At 40.0% G+C, this 25,640-nt stretch overlaps 1 protein-coding gene across 1 annotated transcript in view; it reads left to right on the forward strand.

Annotated features, from left to right (window-relative positions):
* FCRL3 (Fc receptor like 3) overlaps positions 1–25,640 on the forward strand; it is a 54,533-nt gene that overhangs the window by 9,918 nt on the left and 18,975 nt on the right. The window contains exons 3-8 of the mRNA XM_068994095.1: positions 10,319–10,339; positions 11,423–11,665; positions 12,130–12,372; positions 12,611–12,895; positions 13,724–14,011; positions 14,544–14,819. Coding sequence (XP_068850196.1) covers positions 10,319–10,339; positions 11,423–11,665; positions 12,130–12,372; positions 12,611–12,895; positions 13,724–14,011; positions 14,544–14,819 — 1,356 coding nt within the window. The remainder of the gene's footprint in view (positions 1–10,318; positions 10,340–11,422; positions 11,666–12,129; positions 12,373–12,610; positions 12,896–13,723; positions 14,012–14,543; positions 14,820–25,640) is intronic.

The raw sequence follows: 25,640 nt of genomic DNA on the forward strand, positions 1-25,640 counted from the left end.
GAGTGGGTTGTCATGCCCTCCTCCAGGAGATCTTCCTGACAGAGGGACTGAACCGGTGTCTCTTATGTCTCCTGCATTGGCAGGCGTGTTTTTTACCACCAGCGCCACTTGGGAAGCCCAGTTATAGGCTGAGGTGGGCACAAAACCATTTCTTATTTAATGCTTATTCATTTACCTCCTAATTGGCCCAAATCTGGGAGGAATTTAGGGACAGACCATTTAGCTAGTCTGTGAATTTTAAAAAAAAGTCCTCTTCAACAACTTCATGCCAATGTGTATTAGGACAAAAGGTTTTCATGTCTGCTTTGACACTTTGATTTTTTGTGACTCACACTACAAATCATAGTGAGACACCACAGTCTATATTAGGAGCCTCATGCAGAACCAAAAGTTGTATGAATTCAAGGTAATGAAGGGTTTTCCATTTTAAAAAAAGGAAAAAAAAAAGTGATTTAAATACTAGCAAATCCATAGCATGACCAAAGAACCCAGCACAACCTTGGAGACAACTCTCCTAAGAGAGCTGAGCTGTTGAAAGATGACTGTCAACATCTGAAAATGCACAACTGCCGAGGTTGAAATACAAACAACATTTAAAAAGGTAGCTATGTTACTTTTTCAGAACCCAAGGTGAAATATGATTCTTTCACTTCCCCTTTTCTGATTCTTGCAGATCTCCTCTGAGTATCTCCCTTCTGTCTTCTTTGTGGATGGGAAATAAGCCCAGCTTTGGTGAGACAGATTTGCCCTGCCCTCAGCCACGCCAGTTCCCCATGCTTCTGTGGCTGCTGCTGCTGCTGATCCTGGGTGAGTAGATGGGTTGGACTGGACAGTGGCCTCTGTTCCTAATACCAGCCAGGGAAAAACCAAGGAGCTTCTGCCTTTGCTTCCACTCAGGGTTCAGAGACATATAGCTAGTGTCAATCAAAAGAAAAATGTACAATGTAAATGTGAATTAAGGTTATTCGGGAACCTAACTGAGGACCATCAACCAGGAGACAGCCTCTCAGCTAGATCTGAGGAACTGCTCTGAAGAAGTAAGGCAGAAGCCAGGATATATATCAACTTTTTTACTGGGAAAAACATGTAGTCAAACATCAAAAGATCACTGCTAATCACAAAGAATGGGAATCTCAAGTTAGCAATTTAAATGCTTTTCGATGTATGGGAAGATGAAAAAGCTGAGTCATTTGAATTTTTTTTTCTTAGTATGCATCTTAACTATCTAAGGATGAGTAAATCCAAAGCACAGAATGTTTTCTGTTTTTGTTTTTTTTTTTTTTTCATCCTGAATTGTCCTTGGAGCCTAATGCCAGTGGGCAACCGCAGCAGCTAATGGCTTGATCCTTGTAGAACTGGAATAGCAAGCCACAGTTTTTTCCTTACAGTGCCCTTTGGAAAGCGTTTCATGATAGATTTATCCCATGGTGCTAAGAACACTTATTCCTATCTAAGGCAAAGATCTCCACGTTAGGCCATTCATGTACTATACCTGGATTAGGCTCTGTTAGTCACTTTAAGTTCTCTGGATCATCTATCTTACTAATCTATTATGATCCAGGAAATGTTTTTCCCTTGTTACTTTTTCCCATGTCTAGAGTTGCATGATTACAGTTATTCTGTATAGAGTTATATGTGTAATCACTGGACTTTTAGCCACCATTAATTTTGTTGGAGGCTTCATTACACACATTAGGTAATTCAAGAGACAACAATTTTACAAAATAGACAGAATATAAGTAATAGAGCAAGGAACATTAATAGGGTCAGACTAGAGCAGAAAGAGATACAAAGCATAGTTTGAAAACAACAAAGGGAGAACAGATTACAATGATTCCTGTAACTGGATATAACCTGGGTCACAATAAGCCATAAAGTCCAGAGAGGGGCCAGCTGGAAAAGCCAAATTCTGGAGGATCAGTAGAGAGAAAAAGATAAATGTTTCATATTTGTTTACAAAGGTATACATTACCAATTGGTTGTAAGTCATAGTGTTAAAGGAAAGGTTTTCTGGAAAACTAAGGATTAAAAGTCAGCAATACTTCAGGAAAAATATAAATTATAGGGACTTCCCTGGCAGTCCAGTGGTTAGAAGTTCACACTTCCAGTGCAAGGTGTGCAGGTTCGATCCTTGGTTAGGGAACTAAGATCCCACATGGCACATGGCAGTCGAATTAAAAAAAAAAAAAAAATATATATACACACACACACACACACACACACACACACACACACACACATATATATATATATATATTCAAAAGCAGAGACATTACTTTGCCAACTAAGGTCCGTCTAGTCAAGGCTATGGTTTTTCCAGTGGTCATGTATGGATGTGAGAGTTGGACTGTGAAGGAGGCTGAGTGCCGAAGAACTGATGCTTTTGAACTGTGGTGTTGGAGAAGACTCTTGAGAGTCCCTTGGACTGTGAGGAGATCCAACCAGTCCATTCTGAAGGAGATCAGCCCTGGGATTTCTTTGGAAGGAATGATGCTAAAGCTGAAGCTCCAGTACTTCGGCCACCTCATGCGAAGAGTTGATTCATTGGAAAAGACCCTGATGCTGGGAGGGACTGGGGGCAGGAGGAGAAGGGGACGACCGAGGATGAGATGGCTGGATGGCATGACTGACTCGATGGACATGAGTTTGAGTAAACTCTGGGAGTTGGTGATGGACAGGGAGGCCTGGCGCTGTGATTCATGGGGTCGCAAAGAGTCGGACAGGACTGAGCAACTGAACTGAATGAACTGAACTGATTTGACAATATTTCCCATGTATTAATAATTTAACATACCCAACAAACCTAATTAGTTTAATATCTCTCTTTACTTTGAAACATCTCAAAGTTAGCTAGAAGTCTAAAGAGCTTCATTTGGAATTTGACTTTGGAAGTTCATCAAAGATATTAAAATGTTTTTAAAATATTTGGTTAAGTAGGACCATAGGTCACCAATTCTTATTCACCCAACTAAAGTGATAATAAAAGATTTTAAAGGCAAATACAGACAGAAAGTTACAACAAATTACTTAAAAGGTAAAGAAACTTTACAATCCATTAACAAAAGCAGATCAATATTAAAAAAAAAAAAACCTCTGTTCTCTGAACATAAAAAAAAAAATATTCTAGCTTTGTACCAGCTTACTTTTAATATTTAAATTTATTTACTCAAATTTTATTTTAATCTTAGCCAGTCCTGACCATGCACAAAACTCTTTTGAAGCTCGTTTCCCACAAACCTTCTATAACTTTCTTTTTTGCTTTCAGATTTTGCCCAGGGATTTTTCTTTCTTTCTTTCTGTCTGGAATAAAATGACTATTTTTTCCCATAACAGAATGAATGTCCATTCTTTATGTCCTTTTCTTTTTACACAAAGATATTGCCTTTAATAATTTTAGTACTTTAGATTATATATAAATTAGAATTCTTAACTTTTAACCATCAGAGTAAAACAATGATTGTCTATAAAAGACAACAGATTTTAAATGGCATGGTTAAATATCTGATTGCAATGCAACTGACAAAGGATATACAATATTTTGCAATTTACCTTAATTTCTAGTAGACACTAAGAAGTAAGAAATGATGAACTGTCTTTTACATTAGCATTCTGTAGATTGGAAAACATAAATATTATTTATGATTCCTAAAAATTTGTGTTTTTTATAGGATATTTTTTAGTGTGGCACCAAAATTTTTATTAATAGTTCCAAGTATCTTTAGTTTCTCTGTAAAATGAAGCCTATATTTTATAATTAATATTTCATTATTTTATTTGCAAATGATCTGATATTTAATAAATTTTCCTCATTTGAATTCATTTAGAAAAATTCTAAATTTTAAGAAATCAAAAATCTGGAAAAAATATTTTCAAGTAGATGTACCATAAAACACAATTATTTCTGAAGTGTTCACCTCAGTTCTTACCCCATTTGTATGTATTAAATTAATTTATTTTCAGCAGTTCTGTTTAGCTTACCCATGAAAACTTTATGAGACATGAGACCAAGTCAGCCATCATCCCAAGCTATTTTTCTTGCTGATAAATTTTATAACAGAGATAATATGATCTTATTTGAATTTTAGTAAACCTAACTGTAATAAAAGTAAGATATATCTGTATTAATTAAACCAACAAACTTGAATATAATACCAAATATTAATTTAATATTGAATATTTCCCAGATTGTGTGAATTTTAAATTCACTTGGGTAAGTTTCTAAAACATTTAATTTGTAAATATATACTTTTAAGTCAATTAGATAGAGATCTGTTATAAATTTAATTTTGATAATATTATCTGAAGGTAAAGATATATCATCTGTATAACATACTTAATTCAGTTTAGTCACTCAGTTGTGTCTGAGTCTTTGCGAGTCCATGAATTGCAGCACGCCAGGCTCCCCTGACCATCACCAACTCCCGGAGCTTTCTCAAACTCATGTCCATCAAGTCGGTGATGCCATCCAGTTGTCTCATCCTCTGTTGTCCTCTTCTTCTCCAGCCTTCAATCTTTTGCAGCATCAGGGTCTTTTCCAAGGAGTCAGTTCTTCATATCAGGTGGCCAAGTATTGGAGCTTCAGCTTCAACATCAGTCCTTCCAATGAATATTCAGGACTGATTCCCTTTAGGATGGACTGGTTGGATCTCCTTGCAGTCCAAGGGACTCTCAGGAGTCTTCTCCAACACTATAGTTCAAAAGCATCCGTTCTTCCATGCTCAGCTTTCTTTATAGTCCAACTCTCACACCCAAACACAACTACTGGAAAAACCATAACTTTGACTAGAGTGACCTTTGTTGGTAAAGAAATGTCTCTGCTTTCTAATACACTGTCTAGGTTGACCATAGCTTTACATCCAGGGAGCAAGCGTCTTTTAATTTCATGGCTGCAGTTACCATCTACAGTGATTTTGGAGCCCCCCAAAATAAAGTCTCTCACTGTTTCCATTGTTTCCCATCTATTTGCCATGAAATGATGGGACCAGATGCCATGATCTTAGTTTTCTGAATGTTGAGTTTTAAGCCAACTTTTTCACTCTTCTCTTTTACTTTCCTCAAGAGGCTCTTTTGTTCTTCATTTTCTGCCGTAAGGGTGGTGTCATCTGCGTATCTGAGGTTATTGATATTTCTCCCAGCAATCTTGATTCCATCCTGTGCTTCATCCAGCCTGGCATTTCACATGATGCATTCTGCATACAAGTTAGATAAGCAGGGTGACAATATACAGCCTTGATGCACACCCGATTTGGAACCATGTTGTTGTTCCATGTCCAGTTCTAACTGGACATGCTCACAGATGTGTAATAGACATAACTGAGATTGCATAGCTTCATTTTAAAACCATTAAAAAAGCTTCATTTTGTCATGAGGTATTACAATATAAATGTACCAATTTATAAATAATTGTTGTAAAAATTATTTGCTCAGATGATGAAGGCTTTTTACTATTTGTGGAAAAGCCTTTGAGATTTGTATCTGTCCTTGATAAATACTTAAGAAGGCCATTAATTAGATTTGGGGTGAGAGAAACTTTCCAGGAGCTCGGGTTATTTTGTTTGCTTTTGTTTTAGACAGGTAAAAAGTGGATTTATTTAGAGAAACACACATTCCACAGACAGAACACAGTCCATCTGAAAAGGCAAGGAAGGCAGTCCTGAAAGAAAGACACTCTACAGAGTGTGGGCCATTTCAGGAGACAAGAGTGCCAGCAGTTTGAGTTTTAAAAGGTCTCTATTTTCTTTTTTTTCTCTCTTCAGGTTCAGATTCAACCTGATTGATTTCTTAGGTCACTGTGAGTTGTATTTTCTGGTTTGTAGCCATTTGAGGGACAAAGACAGTTGCTTTTAATTCCCCAAAGAACTGGTCTGCTGACTAAACGATTTTAAGAAGTTGATTTTCCCAGCTATATCCAGCTATATTTTCTTTAATTTACTTTTTTAATATATCAACAAGATGATATTCAGCTAAACTGGAAGTCAAGAGTTCTATATTCTAGAACTTTAAGATTCAATTTATTATGTCTTCAAAAGTGTATACAAGATATTCAATAAGGACACTCTGTGAGTTGACAAGTTAAACATAGCAATCTATCCTAGAGAAAAAAAAAATATATATATATTGCTTTTATTAGTCCCTGAATATTAGCCCCAGTTTTCACTTTATACTGTGTGGGCTCAGGTAACTCTATTGGTTTCTTTTAGTATGTTTAACTAATACTGCCCAAGGGGCAGATGTATATGTTTCATCTTATAATACAAGGCAAGGGAAGCATTGCTCAGAGATATAATGTCTATCCCACAGTACAATTAGGTGAAAGAGATGTAACCATCTTATTGAAAGCTCATTCAAATACTCCAGGTTTTTTAAGATTTCATCTCAGTTTTATAACTCCTATACCTTTAACTTTAGCCTCCCTCCGTCAGGACCCCATCAACAAGTCTTGGTCTTAAATGGATTCCTGAAACTTTCCTTTTTATCACCTTGGCCATTTAATCCATTTGTGTGTAAAAGGTTTTTGGCCTCCCAGTGAGGGCTCAAGCCCAGGGACACAGGCCCTTTTGTCAGTCTTACCTTGATTAATTGATCTCACTGTTGTCCCAAGTAAATGCTAGTCAGGTATCTTAGCATAATTTTCTTCCAGCCTTTAAATTTTGTTTTAAAACAGAAATAAGTAGAGTGAACTACACTGTTGCAGGGACCAACTGGGGGGTCCCTTTGGTCTATCCAACCTCAGGTAGTGTTAACCTTTGTTTTAATCCCATCTATTTTATTTATCTCATTTCCTGATAACCATCTAAAGATTTCCATCCTGTTGATATAAGCCCTTTTAAAATTTCCACCTTGTTAGAAAGAAGTCTCTTGACTTTCCCCTCAGTTTCTTATTTCTCTATTAATCTACCTAACTTACATTAATTAAGCTAATTTTTTATTAACATCTTTAAGGCTCTTTGAAGGGAAGCTGAGACCACAAATAAAGCTTCCCCAAACAGTTTTTGTTTGTTCCTTTAAACTAAGGGAGTTTTTAAGATTAGTTGTTACATATGCATAGTATTTTTCATAGGCAACAATAGAACAGCTCTTTAATTTCGGAGCTCCCTAGAAATTTACCAGTTTAGAAGTTTCTCCTATTTAAAGAATCCACTGTCTGGCCATGATGAAGAGTATCTCGTGAGCATGCTAAGTTGCTTCAGTTGTGTCCGACTCTTTGTGACTCTCTGGACTGTAGCCCACCAGGCGCCTCTGTCCATGGGATTTTTCAGGCAAGAATATTGGAGTGGGTTGCCATGCCCTCCTCCAGAGGGATCTTCCCAACCTCGGGATTAAATTCTCATCTCTTACATCTCCTGCATTGGTAGGTTGGTTCTTTACCACTAGAGCCACCGGAGAAGCCCTGAATAGTATCTAAATACTGACTCAAACCAATAAGACACAAGAGGCATTCTAAGAAGAGAACGCAAAGGATGCAGCCTTCATGAGATACAGAAGGTTTATTCCCCCAAACAGTCTAAGACATTAGCGCCTTTGTTGTACAGGTAGACACAGCAAAGGTTGAAATGACAAAGGCCCTTTATGGGCTAGGATTCTTTTTCTTTCTTTCTTTCTTTCTTTTAATTGAAAGCTAATTACTTTACAGTATTGTGGTGGTTTTTGCCATACATTCACATGAATCAGCCACGGGTGTACATGTGTTCCCCATCCTGACCCTCCCTCCCCATCCCATCCCTCAGGGTCATCCCAGTGCACCAGCCCTGAGCACCCTGTCTCATGCATCGAACCTGGACTGGCGAGCTATTTCACATATGATAATATATATGTTTCAATGCTATTCTCTCAAATCACCCCACCCTCGCCTTCTCCCACAGAGTCCAAAAGTCTGTTCTTTACATCTGTGTCTCTTTTGCTGTCTTGCATATGAGGTAATTATTACCATCTTTCTAAATTCCATATATATGTGTTAATATACTGTATTGGTGTTTTTCTTTCTGACTTACTTTGCTCTGTATAATAGGCTCCAGTTTCATCCACCTCATTAGAACTGATTCAAATGCATTCTTTTAAATAGCTGAGTAATATTCCATCATGTATACGTACCACAGCTTTCTTATCCATTCATCTGCTGATGGACATCTAGGTTGCTTCCATGTCCTGGCTATTGTAAACAGTGCTGTGACAAACATTGGGGTACATGTGTCTCTTTCAATTCTGGTTTCCTTGGTGTGTATGCCTAGCAGTGGGATTGCTGGGTTGTATGGCGGTTCTATTTCCAGTTTTTAAAGGAATCTCCACACTGTTCTCCATAGTGGCTGTACTAGTTTGCATTCCCACCAACAGTGTAAGAGGGTTCCCTTTTCTCCACACCCTCGCCAGCATTTATTGCTTGTAGACTTTTGGATCGCAGCCATTCTGACCAGTGTGAGATGGTACCTCATTGTGGTTTTGATTTGCATTTCTCTGCTAATGAGTGATGTTGAGCATCTTTTCATGTGGGCTAGGATTCTTTATAACAAATTTTCCCAAGAGCTGGCATAACCAGACAAAATGACCCCTTGAAATACCAGTTGATTCCATTGCCTGCCAAGTGTACACCATATGTGTACCTTCCCATGGCAGAGACTTAGCTCTCAAAACACAGAATAAAATTCCTAAGAAGCCCATTATATAGAAGTCCTATAGAAATCCAGATATAACACTTACATCTCAAAGGCACAAGGAGAGAAATGCAAGTTCCTCCTGGAAGGGCTTTGTTACAACCTTTTAAGGTCAGAATTTTGAAAAGATGTTTTATCAGGCTGACTTTCTTCTAATCATTCTTGAAATGTCAAAAGAAGCCAATCTCGACCACTTTAGGACAAGATTTCCAATTAAGCAAGTACCTGTAAGAATAAATTCCATAGGGACATAAACAGGCTGGAGTATTAGTTGGGGGCTGACTTTCTGAGGCCCCTCGTTTCACCCAGTCTAGAAGGCTCAGTGTCTTTTAACCAGGCTGCCCCAGTACCTTTAAACTGGGGTTGGGGGAGGCGGAGGCTAGATCCCTGTCATATACCATAGAATAAAACTCAGGACCATCAACCAATAATTGGGGAATCTGAGAGCCAGGAGGGACTCATCCAAGTTTGTCTAAGTTCACAGAGGAGAAGAATGGGCACAAGGGTCCTTGCTGGTGTCAGGGCTCCGGATCTTTGTAGAGTTCAGGCAAAGGAATGACGTCTGCTCTGGGTCCCTTTGTGATCACCAATACCATTGAATGAAAGAGAAGCTCACAATGTAAAATTTGAGTCAAGTTCTATTGGCAGCCTTACTGAGCACTATAGTCTGAAAGACAGCCTCTCAGATAGCTCTGAGGAACTGGTCTGAAGAAGTAAGGCAGGAGCCAAGACATACACAGGAACTTTTTTGGTGGGAAAAACATGTAGTCAAGCATCAAAAGGTTACTGCTAATCACATGGAAGAGAAATCTCAATGATTTTAGTGCTTTTCTCTGTATGAGAAGACTTAAGAATCTGGAGTCATTTGAAAATTTCCCGTAGATATGCATATCTAAGGAGCCAGTATACCCAAAGCACAGAATGTCTCCTGTCTTTCTTTATCCTGAATTTCCTGCAGAGTACACTGTCTGTGGGCATCTGTGGTGGCTAATAGATTGATCCTTGTACAAACTGGAATGGCAGGCAACATTTTTTTCTTTACACAAGGGATGGAAAATGAGCAGAGTTGGGTCGCAGGAGATCTAAAAGACTCTGCATACAATCAGCGTGGCAAATCAATTATATTACCCTTGGTTCCTCAACCAATTTTGTTTTTTATTTTGTAGGAAGTTTGGGTGTTTCTTTCTGTCAAACCCTCTCTATATCTCTCACATAAATAATTATTTTCAAAATTTAGGTGAGTAAGGGAAGATCTACTAAGAAATATGGCTCCCTTCTTGAGACTTGGTGCCATAATTTAACCAGAGATCGAAAAAGGAGGAGGAACAATGTCCAAGTAATGAGGGGAGAATAAACCATTTCTACAAGCCCTTCTCTACATTGCTGAGTTCAGGCTAGAGAAGAGAGGGAAGGAATGGACTATGAAGCTGCTAAAAGATGAGCCAGGGTTGTGGATACAAGTCATTCATATTTATAAAGCAAATTACAGGCTATTCTTTTTTTGTTTGTTTGAGGACTACGGGAATCATAGAAAGGGGGCAAAGAAATGGGAAGCAAAAACTAAAAGAGTGGTGATGGCTGTGTTATTGGAACATTTCTCAGATTGTCTAAGTGAAAAGGTTTGAAAAATTGTGCTCTGTGCTAATCTTTAAATCTTGGCTCCCTCACAGCTCCTGGAAGAGATCAATCAGGTCAGTGTTTCCTTTTCTCTGCTCCTCCCGGTCTCTGGGTGTTGGTCCTCCCAGACAGCACTACCTGTCCCCATAAATGAGGCCTGTGGTAATGCACCAACATCAGTGGTGTTGCTACTCTGAGGTCACACCTGTTGCCGTAGTGGGTGAGCAAACCCTTCTCTGATCTCTCCTGTCTTCAGTTCTTTCCCTATTACTGAATGCCATAGTGTAGAAGGGAAGAAAATGTTTTCAGAAGGAACGACAGAGGCAGGAAACTGATGTTTAAGATCCTTGGATCTAATCTCCTCTATTCCCTAAGGCCCCGCCCTCTGTGTGTCCAAGCCCGTGCCACTATCAAAGAATACAGGAATAGCTCCTATTCACAGAGGGAAATGCTATGGCCAAATCTTTATGTATCTCCAAAAGAAACTCATGTCATTGAACTGTTTCAATTTCTGGTCCCATTGGTCATTTGCAATTATATACACAAATATGATTATGCAAGCAGTCCATGCCCCTTTGTTAAATCTTTTTCTATGTGTCATGTATCAATTGCTGATTATGTTCACCTTAGGTGGAGAGTTGAAAAACATTGCCCTTCCCATAGAATCTAAAATTAAGCAAGGTTTAAAAGAATTGTAAGTGAAAAAGATCTTGCTCATTAAATATTAACAACCAAGGAGGAACTGGTTTTTCAATCTAGAAACTACTTCTGAGGTGTATACATCCCAGGTTCACTTTTATTTTGACAAGAATGTGTAGGACAAGAGCTTTCAGAATCAACCCACTTACAGGCCCTCAACTATAGCTCAGTCTTCACCTATCTGTAAATCATATCTCCTGAACTTTTCTGAGCCCATTCCAGGAATCTACACCCCCACTACCATTAGGCAAAAAAAAAAAAAAAAAAAAAAAGATGAACAGATTCTGAGGTATTTCTCCAAGTTAATACCTCCATTTTGAGGTAATACTCCATTTCCAATCCTGTCCCTAATAGGATTTAGTCCAGAAAAACTCCTAGTTGCAGCTGGGCCTTTCCCTATGTTCCACCCACCTCCCATTCGCCTTCACCTGCCTTCATCTTCCCTATTTCCTCTTTAGGAGTAACTCCAAAAGCTTTCCTTCTCCTCAACCCTCCATGGTCCACAAACTTCCACAAAGACAAAGTGACTCTCACATGCAGCGATTCCCTTTCTCCAGCCCAAGGAGACATAGATTGGTATTATAATGAGAATTTGTTGAATAAAAAATCTGAAGAGATCCAGATAGACAAGACTGGATATTACAAATGCAAGACCCGAAGATCTTCTCTCAGTGACCCCATACATGTGGATTTTTCATTTGGTGAGAAAGGAAAGGGGGTGGTCGCTGAAACTAAACCCCTGGGGGCTGGGGAACTGCAGGGAGCTGAGATAAGATTGTAAATAGGCATGAGAATATTTGATGTACTGACCCCAATGGGGGATATAAGGAGATAAGGCAGCAACGGAATGCTGTCCTGTCCATCGTTTCCATCCAGAGAAGTATAAGTCAGAAATCACCAGGTAAAAGGGATTCAAGTCTGAAGAAAGATGAGGTATAAAATTTCTCTTTTAACAGTATGCATGGGGATTGCTTAAGGACATTTTCTGAAAATGAGTCCATTTTCCTAGGATAAAGGAGAACTGGGTTTGAGGACCATGTAGAAATGTTAATGGAGGGTATTTTCAGGTGTACAGGATCATAGCTTTTTCTTCATGCACAGAAATGAGAGTTTGAAGAAAGAAGCATCAGGGAATAAACTGAGTGTATTCCTCTACTCTTTGCAGACAAGCTGATCCTTCAGGCTCCACACCCTGTCTTTGAAGGAGATGATGTTGTTCTCAGATGCCAGGCAAGAGAAAAAGCAAAAGATATAAGTCTTTACAGAAATAAAACACTAATTCAATCAGACTTCACTCTAAAGTCAGTCTCCAGGAACAATGACACATATCATTGTACTGCTCTCATTCAAGGCATTTTCTGGACATGGACGAAAGAAATTTCAAAACATCTAACGATTCAAGTTCAAGGTAATGGCTGCCCTCTTGTGGGTAACAGGACTCAGCAGGGAACCTGTGTGTAACGATTTAGGGAGTGGCTCATCAATGGGGATTTCATGAAACGCCTCCTGTCCTAGGAGGGAGATGGGAGGTGATTCCACCTGCTTGGGTACTTGTGTTCTACTGGCTGATGCTGAGTGCTCATATGCATCTTTCCAGGATCCCTGAGCTGTGCTACCCTGAGAGCTGTGTTTCTTCTTCTCTCTAGAGCTGTTTCCCCCTCCTATGCTGATAGCCAGCCCCTCCTCACCCATAGAGGGGAGCCCGGTGACCCTGAAATGTGTGACGTGGCTCCCTCCACAGAGGTCACACATTCAGCTTCAATTCTGCTTCTTCAGAGGAGACAAGGCTTTGCAGAAATGCTGGAGCAGCTCTCCAGAGCTCAAATTACCCACTGTGTGGAGTGAAGATGCAGAGTCTTACTGGTGCCAGGCAGAGTCAGTGACTCCATCTATCAGAAAAAGAAGTTTGAGATCCCAGTTATATGTGCAGAGTGAGTATTTATGGAGTTGCTCTTCCAGAGTCAGAGCTGGGGAGGTGAGAGCAGAGCAATGACATTTCCTGCTGCCTGGGACAGTGAACATAACCAAGAGGAGCTTTCTGCTATCCTGATATCCTCCTCACTTCAGGTTCAACACTGGCCTAATGTCCCTAAAACATTCTCTTCCACCTAACTCAGTTAATAGCAATTGTTGATCAATTGCTGGGTCCCCAGCTCTTTGGGGGTGACAGAGCCATACAGCATACATTCATTAAGAGTCACAGATAATTAGAAGCACAGATGACCACATGCAGTCTTTGGAGGTCCCTATGCTTCTCCCATTTGTTGACCTAACCATATTCCAAAATAAAAGAGGAAATTAAACATGAACTGGTGTAGTCAGAAAAAAACATGGGAAGATGGGGGTGAGACTGGAGAAGAGTCTTAAAGGATAGGATAGGGGTTTGAATTTCAGGATAAGAAGTCATATTCTATGGGTTCTGTTTCTTTTGAGCAGAAGTAAGACCACTCTTATTTTGTGGTCATTGGTGCACCAAAGATTCCTTAAGTATAGATGTTCATAAAATGTGACTGCTATCAATATTAGGTTTAAGATCAAGAGTCCATCACCGCATCCTCCAAGGATGGGAACTGTGTGTGCTGGAACTGTTGTGTTTGCTACCTTTATAATAACACACACAATTAATTCCCTGTTGCTCACTTTGGCCCCCTGCATATTGTGTCTGCTGCTATTGACTTATTCATGGCAGAACCAGCCTTTTCCTTGAGCCTGAAGTTTCTGCCATGAGAATCTTCATGTGTCATCTTGTGTCCTCCCAGGAATCCCTGTGTCTGATGTAACTCTAGAGATCCAGCCCCCTGAAGGGCAGCTTATTGAAGGAGAAAATCTGCTCCTTATCTGCTCAGTAGCCAAGGGTACAGGGACTGTCACATTCTCCTGGCACAGAGAGGGCACAGTAAGAAGTTTGGGAACAAAGACCCAGCGTTCCTTGTCGGCGGTGCTGCAGATACTCACTGTGAAGGAGAGCGATGCTGGGAGATACTACTGTGCAGCTGACAACATTCACGGTCCCATCCTCAGTAAACTGATCAGAGTCACACTGAGAAGTAAGTTCTCAATTCCTTCTATTCAGCCTCAGTTCACAAACCAGGGTTTAGCTTACCAATTAGCCATGAAGGTCTTTGGAAGGAGGCAAAGGAATAGAGGTGTAAAGATTTAGAGGCTAACTAATGAATGGCAAAGATGACAAAAGTTGAAGACATCTCATGTCTTATAGAGCAAACTGAAAACAGTAGTAGTGATGAAAGCAAAATCATCTAAGATTACTCTTCATGGTTCAAGTGATATATCTATATTTAGGCTTCCCTGGTAGCTCAGTTGGTAAAGAATCTGCCCGCAATGCAAGAGACCAGGGTTTGATCCCTGGGTTGGGAAGATCCCCTGGAAAAGGAACTGACAATGCTCTCCAGTATTATTGCCCCAAAAATCCCATGGGTAAAGGAGCCTGGCAGGCTACAGTCCATGGGGTCATAACAGTTAGACACAACTTAGCAACTAAACCACCACCAGGCTTCTTGAGTGTGGTTTTGAGTCTGGCACAGCATCAGAGTCCTCTGACAACTCTTTTGTATCTTTCAGTTCCAGTATCTCGCCCCGTCGTCACCCTCACGTCTCCTAGGATGCAGGCTATGGTGGGGGATGTGGTGGAGCTTCACTGTGAGTCCCAAAGGGGCTCTCCCCCTATCTTGTACCGATTTTATCATGAGAATGTCACCCTTGGAAGCAGCTCAGTTCCCTCTGGAAGAGCAGTCTTCAAATTTTCTCTGACTGCAGAACATTCTGGAAACTACTCCTGTGAGGCTGACAATAGCCTGGGGGTCCAGCGCAGTGACAGGGTGATTCTCAGTGTCACAGGTGAGTAGGATATGCCTACAGCAGTTACAGACAAGAACAGAGTATGTCCTCTCGTTTAGGCTACTTGCTGGTGCGACATTCCATCAGACTCTTTGTTTGTCTGCCTCTACCTGAGAGTCCTGGGATTCTTTCTTCTGACTATACATTCAGGAATTTAGGCCATTCCTAATGTTTTTCCCACATTTATTGAGATGATTATATGATTTGTATTCTTCACTTTATTAATATGGCATATCATGTTGACTGATTTGCAAATGTTGAACCATCCTTGCATACATGGAATAAGTCCCACTTGAATATAGTGTACGATCCTTTTTGAAGTATTGTTGTGTTTGGTTTACTAATAGTTTGTTGATTTTTTGTGTCTATGTTATCTGAGATAATGGTCTATAATTTTCTTTATCTGGTTTTGGTATCAGAATGCTGGCTTTGTAAAATGTCAGGAAGTATTCTTTTCTCTTCAGTTTTTTAAAAAATATTTTGAGAACAGGATTTAAATCACCTTTGACTATTTGCTAGAATTTGACCTGTGAAGTCATCTGATCCTGCGCTTTTTTATTCTTGGGAGTTTTTGATTATTGTTTTTCTCTTTACTAGTGATTGGTCATTCAAATTTCACTTTTTACGATTCAGTCTTAGAAGGTTGTATGATTTTAAGAATTTGTCCATTTATTCTAGGTTGCCCAATTTGTTGGCACATAACTGTTCATAATATTCTTATATAATCCTCTGTAGTTTTGGACGTTCATTGTTATACCTCCTCTTTTGCTTCTGATTTTATTTATCAAAGCTTTGTCTCATTTTTCTTAGTGAATGTAGCAAAAGGTTTGTCAATTTTATCTATCTTTTAAAAGAAGTAGGTCTTAGTTTTTGTCACTCTTTTGTATTTTGCTTTTAGTGTATATTTCATTTCTCTTCTAATCTTTATCATTTCTTTCCTCCTACTGACTCTGGGCTTCATTTGTTCTTTTTCTAGTTCCTTTATGTGCAAAGTTGGATTTCTTTATGTCATATTTTCATTGTCACTTGTCTTCATTTTTTCATTTCTCCTTTGCTGTCTTGTTTGACCCAATAGTTGTTCCTCAGCATGCTGTTTAGTCTTCACATATTTGTGATTTTCCAGATTTCTTTTTGTGGTTGATCTCCAATTTCATACCATTGTAATCAAGAAAGATGGTTAATATAATTTCAATCTTAAAGTCATTGAGACTTGTTTTGTGTTCCAATACATGGTCAATCCTTGAGAAAGTTTCATGAGCAGCTAAGTATGTGTATTGTACTGCATTTGAATGGAAGGTTCTATATAAATTTATCAAGACTGCCTGGTCTAATGTTTCTTTTAAGGCTGCTATTTCCTTGTCGACTTTTTGTCTGTATGATCTATTCATTAATGTAGGTGGAGTGTTGTAGTTCCCTACTATTATTGTGTTGCTCTCCATTTCTCCCTTTAGGTCTGTTAATAATTGCTTTGTATATTTGGGTGCTGCTGTGTTAGCTACATATGTGTTTATCACTGTTTTATCTTCTTGGTGAATTGTCCCTTTTACCATTACATAATACCCATTTTTGTCCTTTGTTACGTTTCCTGGTTTGAGGCTTACTTCATTTAATACGAGTGTGGCTGCACCACTTTATTTTGGTTGCCATATGCATGGAGTATCATCTTCTATTACTCTGTCTAGCCACTCTGTGTCTTTTGATTGGTGAATTCAATCCATTTACATTTAAGGTGATTATTGATAAAGGAAAGCTTCAGCGCTGTCCATTTTATTTTTTAGTGCTCCCCTTTTTATTTTCTGGTTGCTCTATACCTCCTTTTTTTTCCTCTTAAGTTTTGCATGTCATCTTGGTTTTGTGGCTTTCTATGATATTTTTCTCAATTTCCTCTTTTTTTTTTTTTTGGGTATCTCTGCTTTAGATTTATGTTATGTGGTTACCTTGGGGGTTGCATAAAAGCTCTCATAGATAAAGTAGTCCATTTTCTGTATTCTGGCCTGGAGAATCCCATGGACAGAGGAGCCTTGGTGGGCTACAGTCCATAGGGTCGCAAAAAGCTGGACACAACTGAAGCACACTGCTGACAGCATTTTATTTTCGTTTACCTATGTAAGCTCCATTCTTTCCCTCTTCCCCTCTTATGCTTTTGCTGTCTCAAATGATCTCTTTTTATGTTGTGAGATTGCTACCAAATTGGAGTAGCAATGGTTTTTTTTTTTTGCTTCCTCCTTTTACCTTTATGCTATAATAAATTATTTAAAGGTTATTCTGAGTTGCAATTTTCTGATTCTATATATAACTTTCCTCAAAGTATTGTGTATTTTTGCCTTTTTGTTTTTAGTAGAGAGCTTCTTTAAACATTTATTGTAAGCAGAACCAGTGTTGATGAATTTCCTCAGCTTTCATTTGTTTGGGAAGATCTTTGTTTTTCCTTCACATCTGAATAATAACTTTTCTAGAAAAAATAGTCTCGAGTGATACTTTTTATTTTTCAGTATTTTGAGAATGTCACTCGATTCCCTCTTGTCCTGTAGAGTTTCTGCTAAAAAACCTGATCTTAGGCTCATGGGGATTCTCATGTAGGTACAATCCTTTTTTCCTCCTGGCTGCCTTAAAAATCCTTTCTTTGTCATTGACTTTTGACAATTTTAATATAATATGTCTTGTGCAAGGTCTTTTGCATTGAGGTAACTAGGTGTTAGCTTTATGAATTTGTATATCCAATTTCTTTCCCAGATTTGGGAAGTTCTCAGCTATTATTTGTTTAAATATACTCTCTCAGTTATTATTTGTTTAAATATAACTGAGAGACTTCCCCTTTCCCTGTCTTCTCCTGGGATACCCCTTACTCTAATGTTGCCTTTCCTAAAAGAGTCATATAGCTTCTGGAGAATTCCCTCATTTTTAAATTATCTTACTTCTCTCTCCGCATATACTTGTGGCATTTCTAAATTTCTATCATCAAGCCTGCTAATTCTCTCTTTCATACAGTCTAATCTATTTCCAAAGCTTTCCAAGACATTATTTTTAACATTTACTGAGTTCTTCATTTCCAAAGTTTCTGTTTGGCTCCTTTTTTAGAGTTTTAATGTCTCTGGTATTTTTTCTGTTTACTAGTTTTATTTCTGAGCTCGTTAGTCTGGCTTTCTGATTTTTCTTGCAGCTTTCTGAGTTTCTTCATGACAGCCATTTTGAATTCTTTATCAGTTAGATTATAATATTTTATGACAGTAAGTTTGATTTCTGGAGAATTGCCATTTTCTTTTTGTGGTACAGTGTTACTGTGATTCTTCATGGTACTTGAGTTTTTCCTCCCCTGGTGCGTTTGATGTAGTTAGAAATTAGAGGCCTTTCTTTTGTCTTCCAGTAGGTGGTGCTATGGCATACGTTTCTGTTTTCTCACACCGAGGCTTACTCTGGTTATATTTGGGAGTAGTCGCTTTCCACCCTTCCCCGTCTCTGCAAAAGGTGAGGCTCTATTATCGCTTCTTGTGTCTCCGGGGTTACTGCTGCTTTACCCCCGAAGGGATGCTGTTATCGTCACCCGGTGCCCCAGGATGGTGGGCTCTTCCCTCATGTCTGGGATCCCCTGAGTCATAGTTTCACCAACGCAGGGAGAAAGAAAGGGCAGGATGGGAGCCAGGGTGAGACTGGCACCTCAGCCCTGTCTCTTGCTGGAAAGTTTGTGGACTCTGCTGCTGCAGGTTAAGGGGTAGGGGCCAGAACTGGGGTCATGGGGAATCCATTAAAAAAAGAGTAAATAGACTTGAATAGGCATCTCTCCGAAGAAGATATATAAATAGCTATTACGTACACACACACACACACACAGCTCGACATTACTCATTATTAGGGAAATTCAAATCAAAGAAAGCTACTATGAAATACCACCTCATACTCATTAGGATGGATACTATAAAAAATAACAGAAAATAACAAGTATTGGCCAGGATGTGGAGAAATTGAAATCCTTGTGTGATTGTTGTCAGTGATCACACCGTTATGGTTATTTGGGTCATGAAGATCTTTTTCGTATAGTTCCTCTGTGTATTCTTGCCACCTCTTCTTAATATCTTCTGTTTCTGTTAGGTCCATACTGTTTCTGTCCTTTATTGTGCCCATCTTTGCTTGAAATGTTACCTTGGTATCTCTAATTTTCTTGAAGAGATCTCTAATCTTTCCCATTCTATTGTTTTCCTCTATTTCTTTGCATTGATCACTGAGAAAGGCTTTCTTATCTCTCTTTGCTATTCTTTGGAAGTCTACATTTAGATGGGTATATTTTTCCTTTTCTCCTTCACCTTTTATTTTTCTTCTTTTCTCAGCTATTTGTAAGGCCTCCTTGGACAACCATTTTGCCTTTTTGCATGTCTCTTTCTTGGGGATGGTCTTGATCACTGCCTCCTGTACAGTGTCACAAACTTCCATCCATAGTTCTTCAGGGATCCTGTCTATCAGATCTAATCCCTTGAATCTATTTCTCACTTCCACTGTATAATCGTAAGGGATTTGATTTAGGTCATACCTGAATGGTCTAGTGGTTTTCCCTACTTTCTTCACTTTAAGTCTGAATTTGGAGATAAGGAGTTCATGAACTGAGCCACAGTCAGTTCCCAGTCTTGCTTTTGCTGACTGTGTAGAGCTTCTCCATCTTCAGCTGCAAATAATATAATCAATCTGATTTTGGTGTCCACCATCTGGTGATGTCCATGAGAGAGTTGTCTCTTGTGTTGTTGGAAGAGGGTGTTTGCTATGACCAGTTCGTTCTCATGGCAAAACTCAGTAAGCCTTTGCCCTGCTTCATTTTTACTCCAAGGTCAAACTTGTCTGTTACTCCAGGTGTTTCTTGACTTCCTACTTTTGCATTCCAGCCCCCTATAATGAAAAGGACATCTTTTTTGGCTGTTCATTCTAGAATGTCTTGTAGGTCTTCATAGAACCACTCAACTTCAGCTTCTTCACATTAGTGGTTGGGGAATAGACTTGGATTTCTGTGATATTGAATGGTTGGGCTTCCCTGGTAGCTCAGTTGGTAAAGAATCTACATGCAATGCAGGAGACCCCAGTTCAATTCCTGGGTTGGGAAGATCTGCTGGAGACGAGAAAGTCTACCCGTGCCAGTATTCTTGGGCTTCCCTTGTGGCTCAGCTGGTAAAGAATCTGCCTGCAATGTGGAAGACCTGGGTTTGATCCCTGGATTGGGAAGATCCCCTGGAGAAGGGAAAGGCTTACCCACTTGAGTATTCTGGCCTGGACAATTCCTTGGATTGTATAGTCTGTGGGGTTGCAAAGAGTCAGACATGACTGAGTGACTTTAACTTGCCTTGGAAATGAACAGAGATCATTCTTTCATTTTTGAGATTGCACCCAAGTACTGCATTTTAGACTCTTTTGTTGACTATGAGGGCTACTCGATTTCATCTAAGGAATTCAGGCCAAAGTAGTAGATATAATGGTCATCTGAGTTAAATTCAACCATGCTGGTCCATTTTAGTTCACTGATTCCTAAAATGTCAATGTTCACTCATGGTGGAGAGGTCTGACAGAATGTGGTCCACTGGAGAAGGGAATGGCAAACCACTTCATTATTCTTGCCTTGAGAACCCCATGAACAGTATGAAAAGGCAAAATGATAGGATACTGAAAGAGAAACTCCCCAGGTCAGTAGGTGCCCAATATGCTACTTGAGATCAGTGGAGAAATAACTGCAGAAAGAATGAAGGGATGGAGCCAAAGCAAAAATAATACCCAGCTGTGGATATGACTGGTGATAAAAGCAAGGTCCGATGCTGTAAAAAGCAATATTGCATAGGAACCTGGAATGTCAGGTCAGTGAATCAAGGCAAATTGGAAGTGGTCAAACAAGAGATGGCAAGAGTGAACGTCGACATTCTAGGAATCAGCGAACTAAAATGGACTGGAATGGGTGAATTTAACTCACATGACCATTATATCTACTACTGTGGGCAGGAATCCCTCAGAAGAAATGGAGTAGCCATCATGGTTAACGAAAGCGTCCGAAATGCAGTACTTGGATGCAATCTCAAAAGCAACAGAATGATCTCTGTTCGTCCCCAAGGAAAACCATTCAATATCACAGTAATCCAAGTCTATGCCCCAACTAGTAATGCTGAAGAAGCTGAAGTTGAACGGTTCTATGAAGACCTACAAGACCTTTTAGAACTAACAGCCAAAAAAGATGTCCTTTTCATTATAGGGGACTGGAATGCAAAAGTAGGAAGTCAAGAAACACCTGGAGTAACAGGTAAATTTGGCCTTGGAATGCGGAATGAAGCAGGGCAAAGACTAATAGGGTTTTGCCAAGACAATGCACTGGTCATAGCAAACACCCTCTTCCAACAACACAAGAGAAGACTCTACACATGGACATCACCAGATGGTCAACACTGAAAGGAGATTGATTATATTCTTTGCAGCCAAAGATGGAGAAGCTCTCTAAAGTCAACAAAAACAAGACCAGGAGCTGACTGTGGCTCAGATCATGAACTCCTTATTACCAAATTCAGACTCAAATTGAAGAAAGCAGGGAAAACCACTAGACCATTCAGGTATGACATAAATCAAATCCCTTATGATTATACAGTGGAAGTGAGAAATAGATTTAAGGGCCTAGATCTGATAGAGTGCCTGATGAACTATGGAATGATGTTTGTGACATTGTACAGGAGACCAGGATCAAGACCATCCCCATGGAAAAGAAATGCAAAAAAGCAAAATGGCTGTCTGGGGAGGCCTTACAAATAACTGTGAAAAGAAGAGAAGCGAAAAGCAAAGGAGAAAAGGAAAGATATAAGCATCTAAATGCAGAGTTCCAAAGAACAGCAAGAAGAGATAAGAAAGCCTTCTTCAGCGATCATGCAAAGACATAGAGGAAAAGAACAGAATGGGAAAGACTAGAGATCTCTTCAAGAAAATTAGAGATACGAAGGGAAAATTTCATGCAAAGATGGGCTCGATAAAGGACAGAAATTGTCTGGACCCAACAGAAGCGGAAGATATTAAGAAGAGATGGCAAGAATACGCAGAAGACCTGTACAAAAAAGATCTTCATGACCCAGATAATCACGATGGTGTGATCACTCATCTAGAGCCAGACATCCTGGAATGTGAAGTCAAGTGGGCCTTAGGAAGCATCACTATGAACAAAGGTAGTGGAGGTGATGGAGTTCCAGTTGAGCTATTTCAAATCCTGAAAGATGATGCTGTGAAAGTGCTGCACTCAATATGCCAGCAAATTTGGAAAACTCAGCAGTGGCCACAGGACTGGAAAAGGTACGTTTTCATTCCAATCCCAAAGAAGGCACAAACTGCCACACAACTGTACTCATCTCACCCGCTAGTAAAGTAATGCTCAAAATTCTCCAAGCCAGGCTTCAGCAATACGTGAACCGTGAACTTCCTGATGTACCAGCTGGTTTTCGAAAAGGCAGAGGAACCAGAGATCAAATTGCCAACATCCGCTGGATCATGGAAAAAGCAGAAGAGTTCCAGAAAAACATCTATTTCTGCTTTATTGACTATGCCAAAGCCTTTGCCTGTGTGGATCACAAGAAACTGTGGAAAATTCTGAGAGAAATGGAAATACCAGACCACCTGACCTGCCTCTTGAGAAATCTGTATGCAGGTCAGGAAGCAACAGTTAGAACTGGACATGGAACAACAGACTGTTTCCAAATAGGAAAAGGAGTGTGTCAAGGCTGTATATTGTCACCCTGCTTATTTAACTTCTATGCAGAGTACATCATGGGAAACACTGGACTGGAAGAAACACAAGCTGGAATCAAGATTGCCAGGAGAAATATCAATAATCTCAGATATGCAGATGACACCACCCTTATGGCAGAAAGTGAAGAAGAACTCAAAAGCCTCTTGATGAAAGTGAAAGAGGACAGTGAAAAAGTTGGCTTAAAGATCAACATTCAGAAAATGAAAATCATGGCATCTGGTCCCATCACTTCATGGGAAATAGATGGGGGAACAGTGGAAACAGTATCAGACTTTATTTTTTTGGGCTCCAAAATCACTGCAGATGGTGACTGCAGCCATGAAATTAAAAGATGCTTACTCCTTGGAAGAAAAGTTATGACCAACCTAGATAGCATATTCAAAAGCAGAGACATTACTTTGCCGACTAAGGTCCATCTAGTCAAGGCTATGGTTTTTCCAGTAGTCATGTATGGATGTGAGAGTTGGACTGTGAAGAAGGCTGAGTGCCAAAGAATTGATGCTTTTGATTTGTGATGTTGATGTTGGAGAAGACTCTTGAGAGTCCCTTGGACTGCAAGGAGATCCAACCAGTCCATTCTGAAGGACATCAGCCCTGGGATTTCTTTGGAAGGAATGTTGCTAAAACTGAGGCTCCAGTACTTTGGCCACCTCATGCGAAGTGTTGACTCATTGGAAAAGACTCTGATGCTGGGAGGGATAGGGGGCAGGAGAAGAAGGGGACAGCAGAGGATGAGATGGCTGGAGGGCATCACGGACTCGATGGACGTGAGTCTGAGTGAACTCCGGGAGTTGGTGATGGACAGGAAGGCCTGGCGTGCTGTGATTCATGGGGTCACAAAGAGTCGGACACGACTGAGCGACTGAACTGAACTGATGCTCAGTAAATCTTTAATCCTACTTTCTGTTGATGGCAGGGCTGTGTTTCCTCCCTGTTGTTTGGCCTGAGGCCAAACTGTCGACCCACACCTCCACTACAGAGTCCTGGAAACTCACAGGCAAGTCTGGTTCAGTCTCTTGTGGGGTCATTGCTCCTTTCTCCTGGCTCCTGGTGTGCACAAGGTTTTGTTTGTGCCCTCCAAGAGCCTGTTTCTCCAGTCTTGTGGAAGTTTTGTAATCAATCCCACTGGCCTCCAAAGTCAAATTCCCTGGGGGTTGTCAGTCCCTTTGTAGGATCCCCAGGTTGAGGAATCTGTTGTAGGTCCTAGAACTTTCTTAACAGTGCAAGAATTTCTTTGGTATAATTGTTCTGCAGTTTGTGGGTCATCTGCTCAGTGGCTCTATGGTGGGCTAATGGCGACCTCCTTCAAGAGGGTCATGCAACAGGCTGCATGACCCAGATCTGCTGCAGCGAGCTAGAGTCCCTGTCCCTGCAGCAGGCAACTGCTGACCTCTGCCTTCACAGGAGATACTCAAACACTCAAAGGCACTCTGGTCTCTGTGGGGTTTCTGGGTCCTGGTGTACACAAGGTTTTGTTTGAGCCCTCTGAGCATCTCTGGCGGGTATGGATTTTGATTCTAAATGTTACATAATTTTGGTGGGAATGTAAAATGATAAAATCATTATTGAGACCACTATAGAAGTTCCTAAGAAAATTAAAAATAGAGCTACCATATGACACATAAATTCCACTTGTGAGTTGTTGTTGTTCAGTCTCTAAGTCATCCCTGACACTTTGTGACCCCATAGACTGCATCACATCAGCCTTCTCTGACCTTCACTGTCTCCCTGAGTTTCCTCTAACCCATGTCCATTGTGGCAGTGATGCCATCCAACCATCTCATCCTCTGTCACCCCCTTCTCCTCTTGCCTTTAGTCTTCTCCAGCATCAGGATCTTTTCCAGTGAGTCAGCTCTTTGAATCAGGTGGCCAAAGAATCGGAGCTTCAGCTTCAGCATCAGTCCTTCCAATGAATATTCAGGGGTGATTTCCTTTAGGATTAACTGGTTTGATCTCCTTCCTTTCCAAAAGTCTTCTCCAGCACCACAGTTTGAAAGAATCAGTTCTTAGGCACTCAGCCTTCTTTATGGTCCAACTTTCACATCTGTACATGTCTACTGGAAAAACCATAACTTTGACTATATGGACCTTTGTTGGCAAAATGATGTCTCTGCTTTTTAATACATTGTCTAGGCTTGTTGTTGCTATTTTCCCAAGGACAAAGCATCTTTTAATTTCGTAGATGCCATCACTGTCTGAAGTGATTTCAGAGCCCAAGAAAATGAAATCTGACACTGTTTCCTCATTTTCCCCATCTATTTGCCATAAAGTGATGGCACTGGATGCCATGATCTTAGTTTTTTGAATGTTGAGTTTTAAGCCAACTTTTTCACTCTCCTCTTTTACCTTCATCAAAGAGGCTCTTTAGTTCTTCTTCACTTTCTGCCATTAAAGTGGCATCATTTGCATATCTGAAGTTGTTGATATTTCTTCCAGCAATCTTGATTGCAGCTTGAGATTCGTCTACCCCAGCACTTCACATGATGTCCTCTGCATATGAGTGAAATAAACAGTGTGATAATATACAGCCTCAGTGTACTCCTTTCCCAGTTTTGAACCAGTCCATTATTCCATGTCCAGTTCTAACTGCTGTTTCTTATCTTGCATACAGGTTTCTCAGAAGGCAGGTAATATGGACTGGTATTTCATCTCATTAAGAATATTTCACAATTTGCTGTGATCCACACAGTCAAAGGCTTTAGCATAGTCAATGAAGCAGAGGAGTTTTTTTTTTTTTTTAATTCCCTGTCTTTTTCTATGATCCAGTGTATGCTGGGAGTTTGATCTCTGGTTCCTCTGCCTTTTCTAAATCCAGCTTGTACATCTGGAAGTTCTTGGTTCACATACTGCTAAAGCCCAGCTTGAAGGATTTTGAGCAAAATCTCGCTAGCATGTGAAATAAGTGCAATTGTACAGTAATTTGAACATTTTTTGGCCTTGCCTTATTTTGGGATTGGAGTGAAAACAGACCTTTTCCAGTCCTGTGGCCACTGTTGAGTTTTCCAAATTTGTTGGCATAATGAGTGCAGTGTGTTAACAGCATCATCTTTTAAGATTTGAAATAGCTCAGCTGAAGT

This window comes from Capricornis sumatraensis, chromosome 2, assembly GCF_032405125.1.
Source record: "Capricornis sumatraensis isolate serow.1 chromosome 2, serow.2, whole genome shotgun sequence".
Lineage (NCBI taxonomy): Eukaryota > Metazoa > Chordata > Mammalia > Artiodactyla > Bovidae > Capricornis > Capricornis sumatraensis.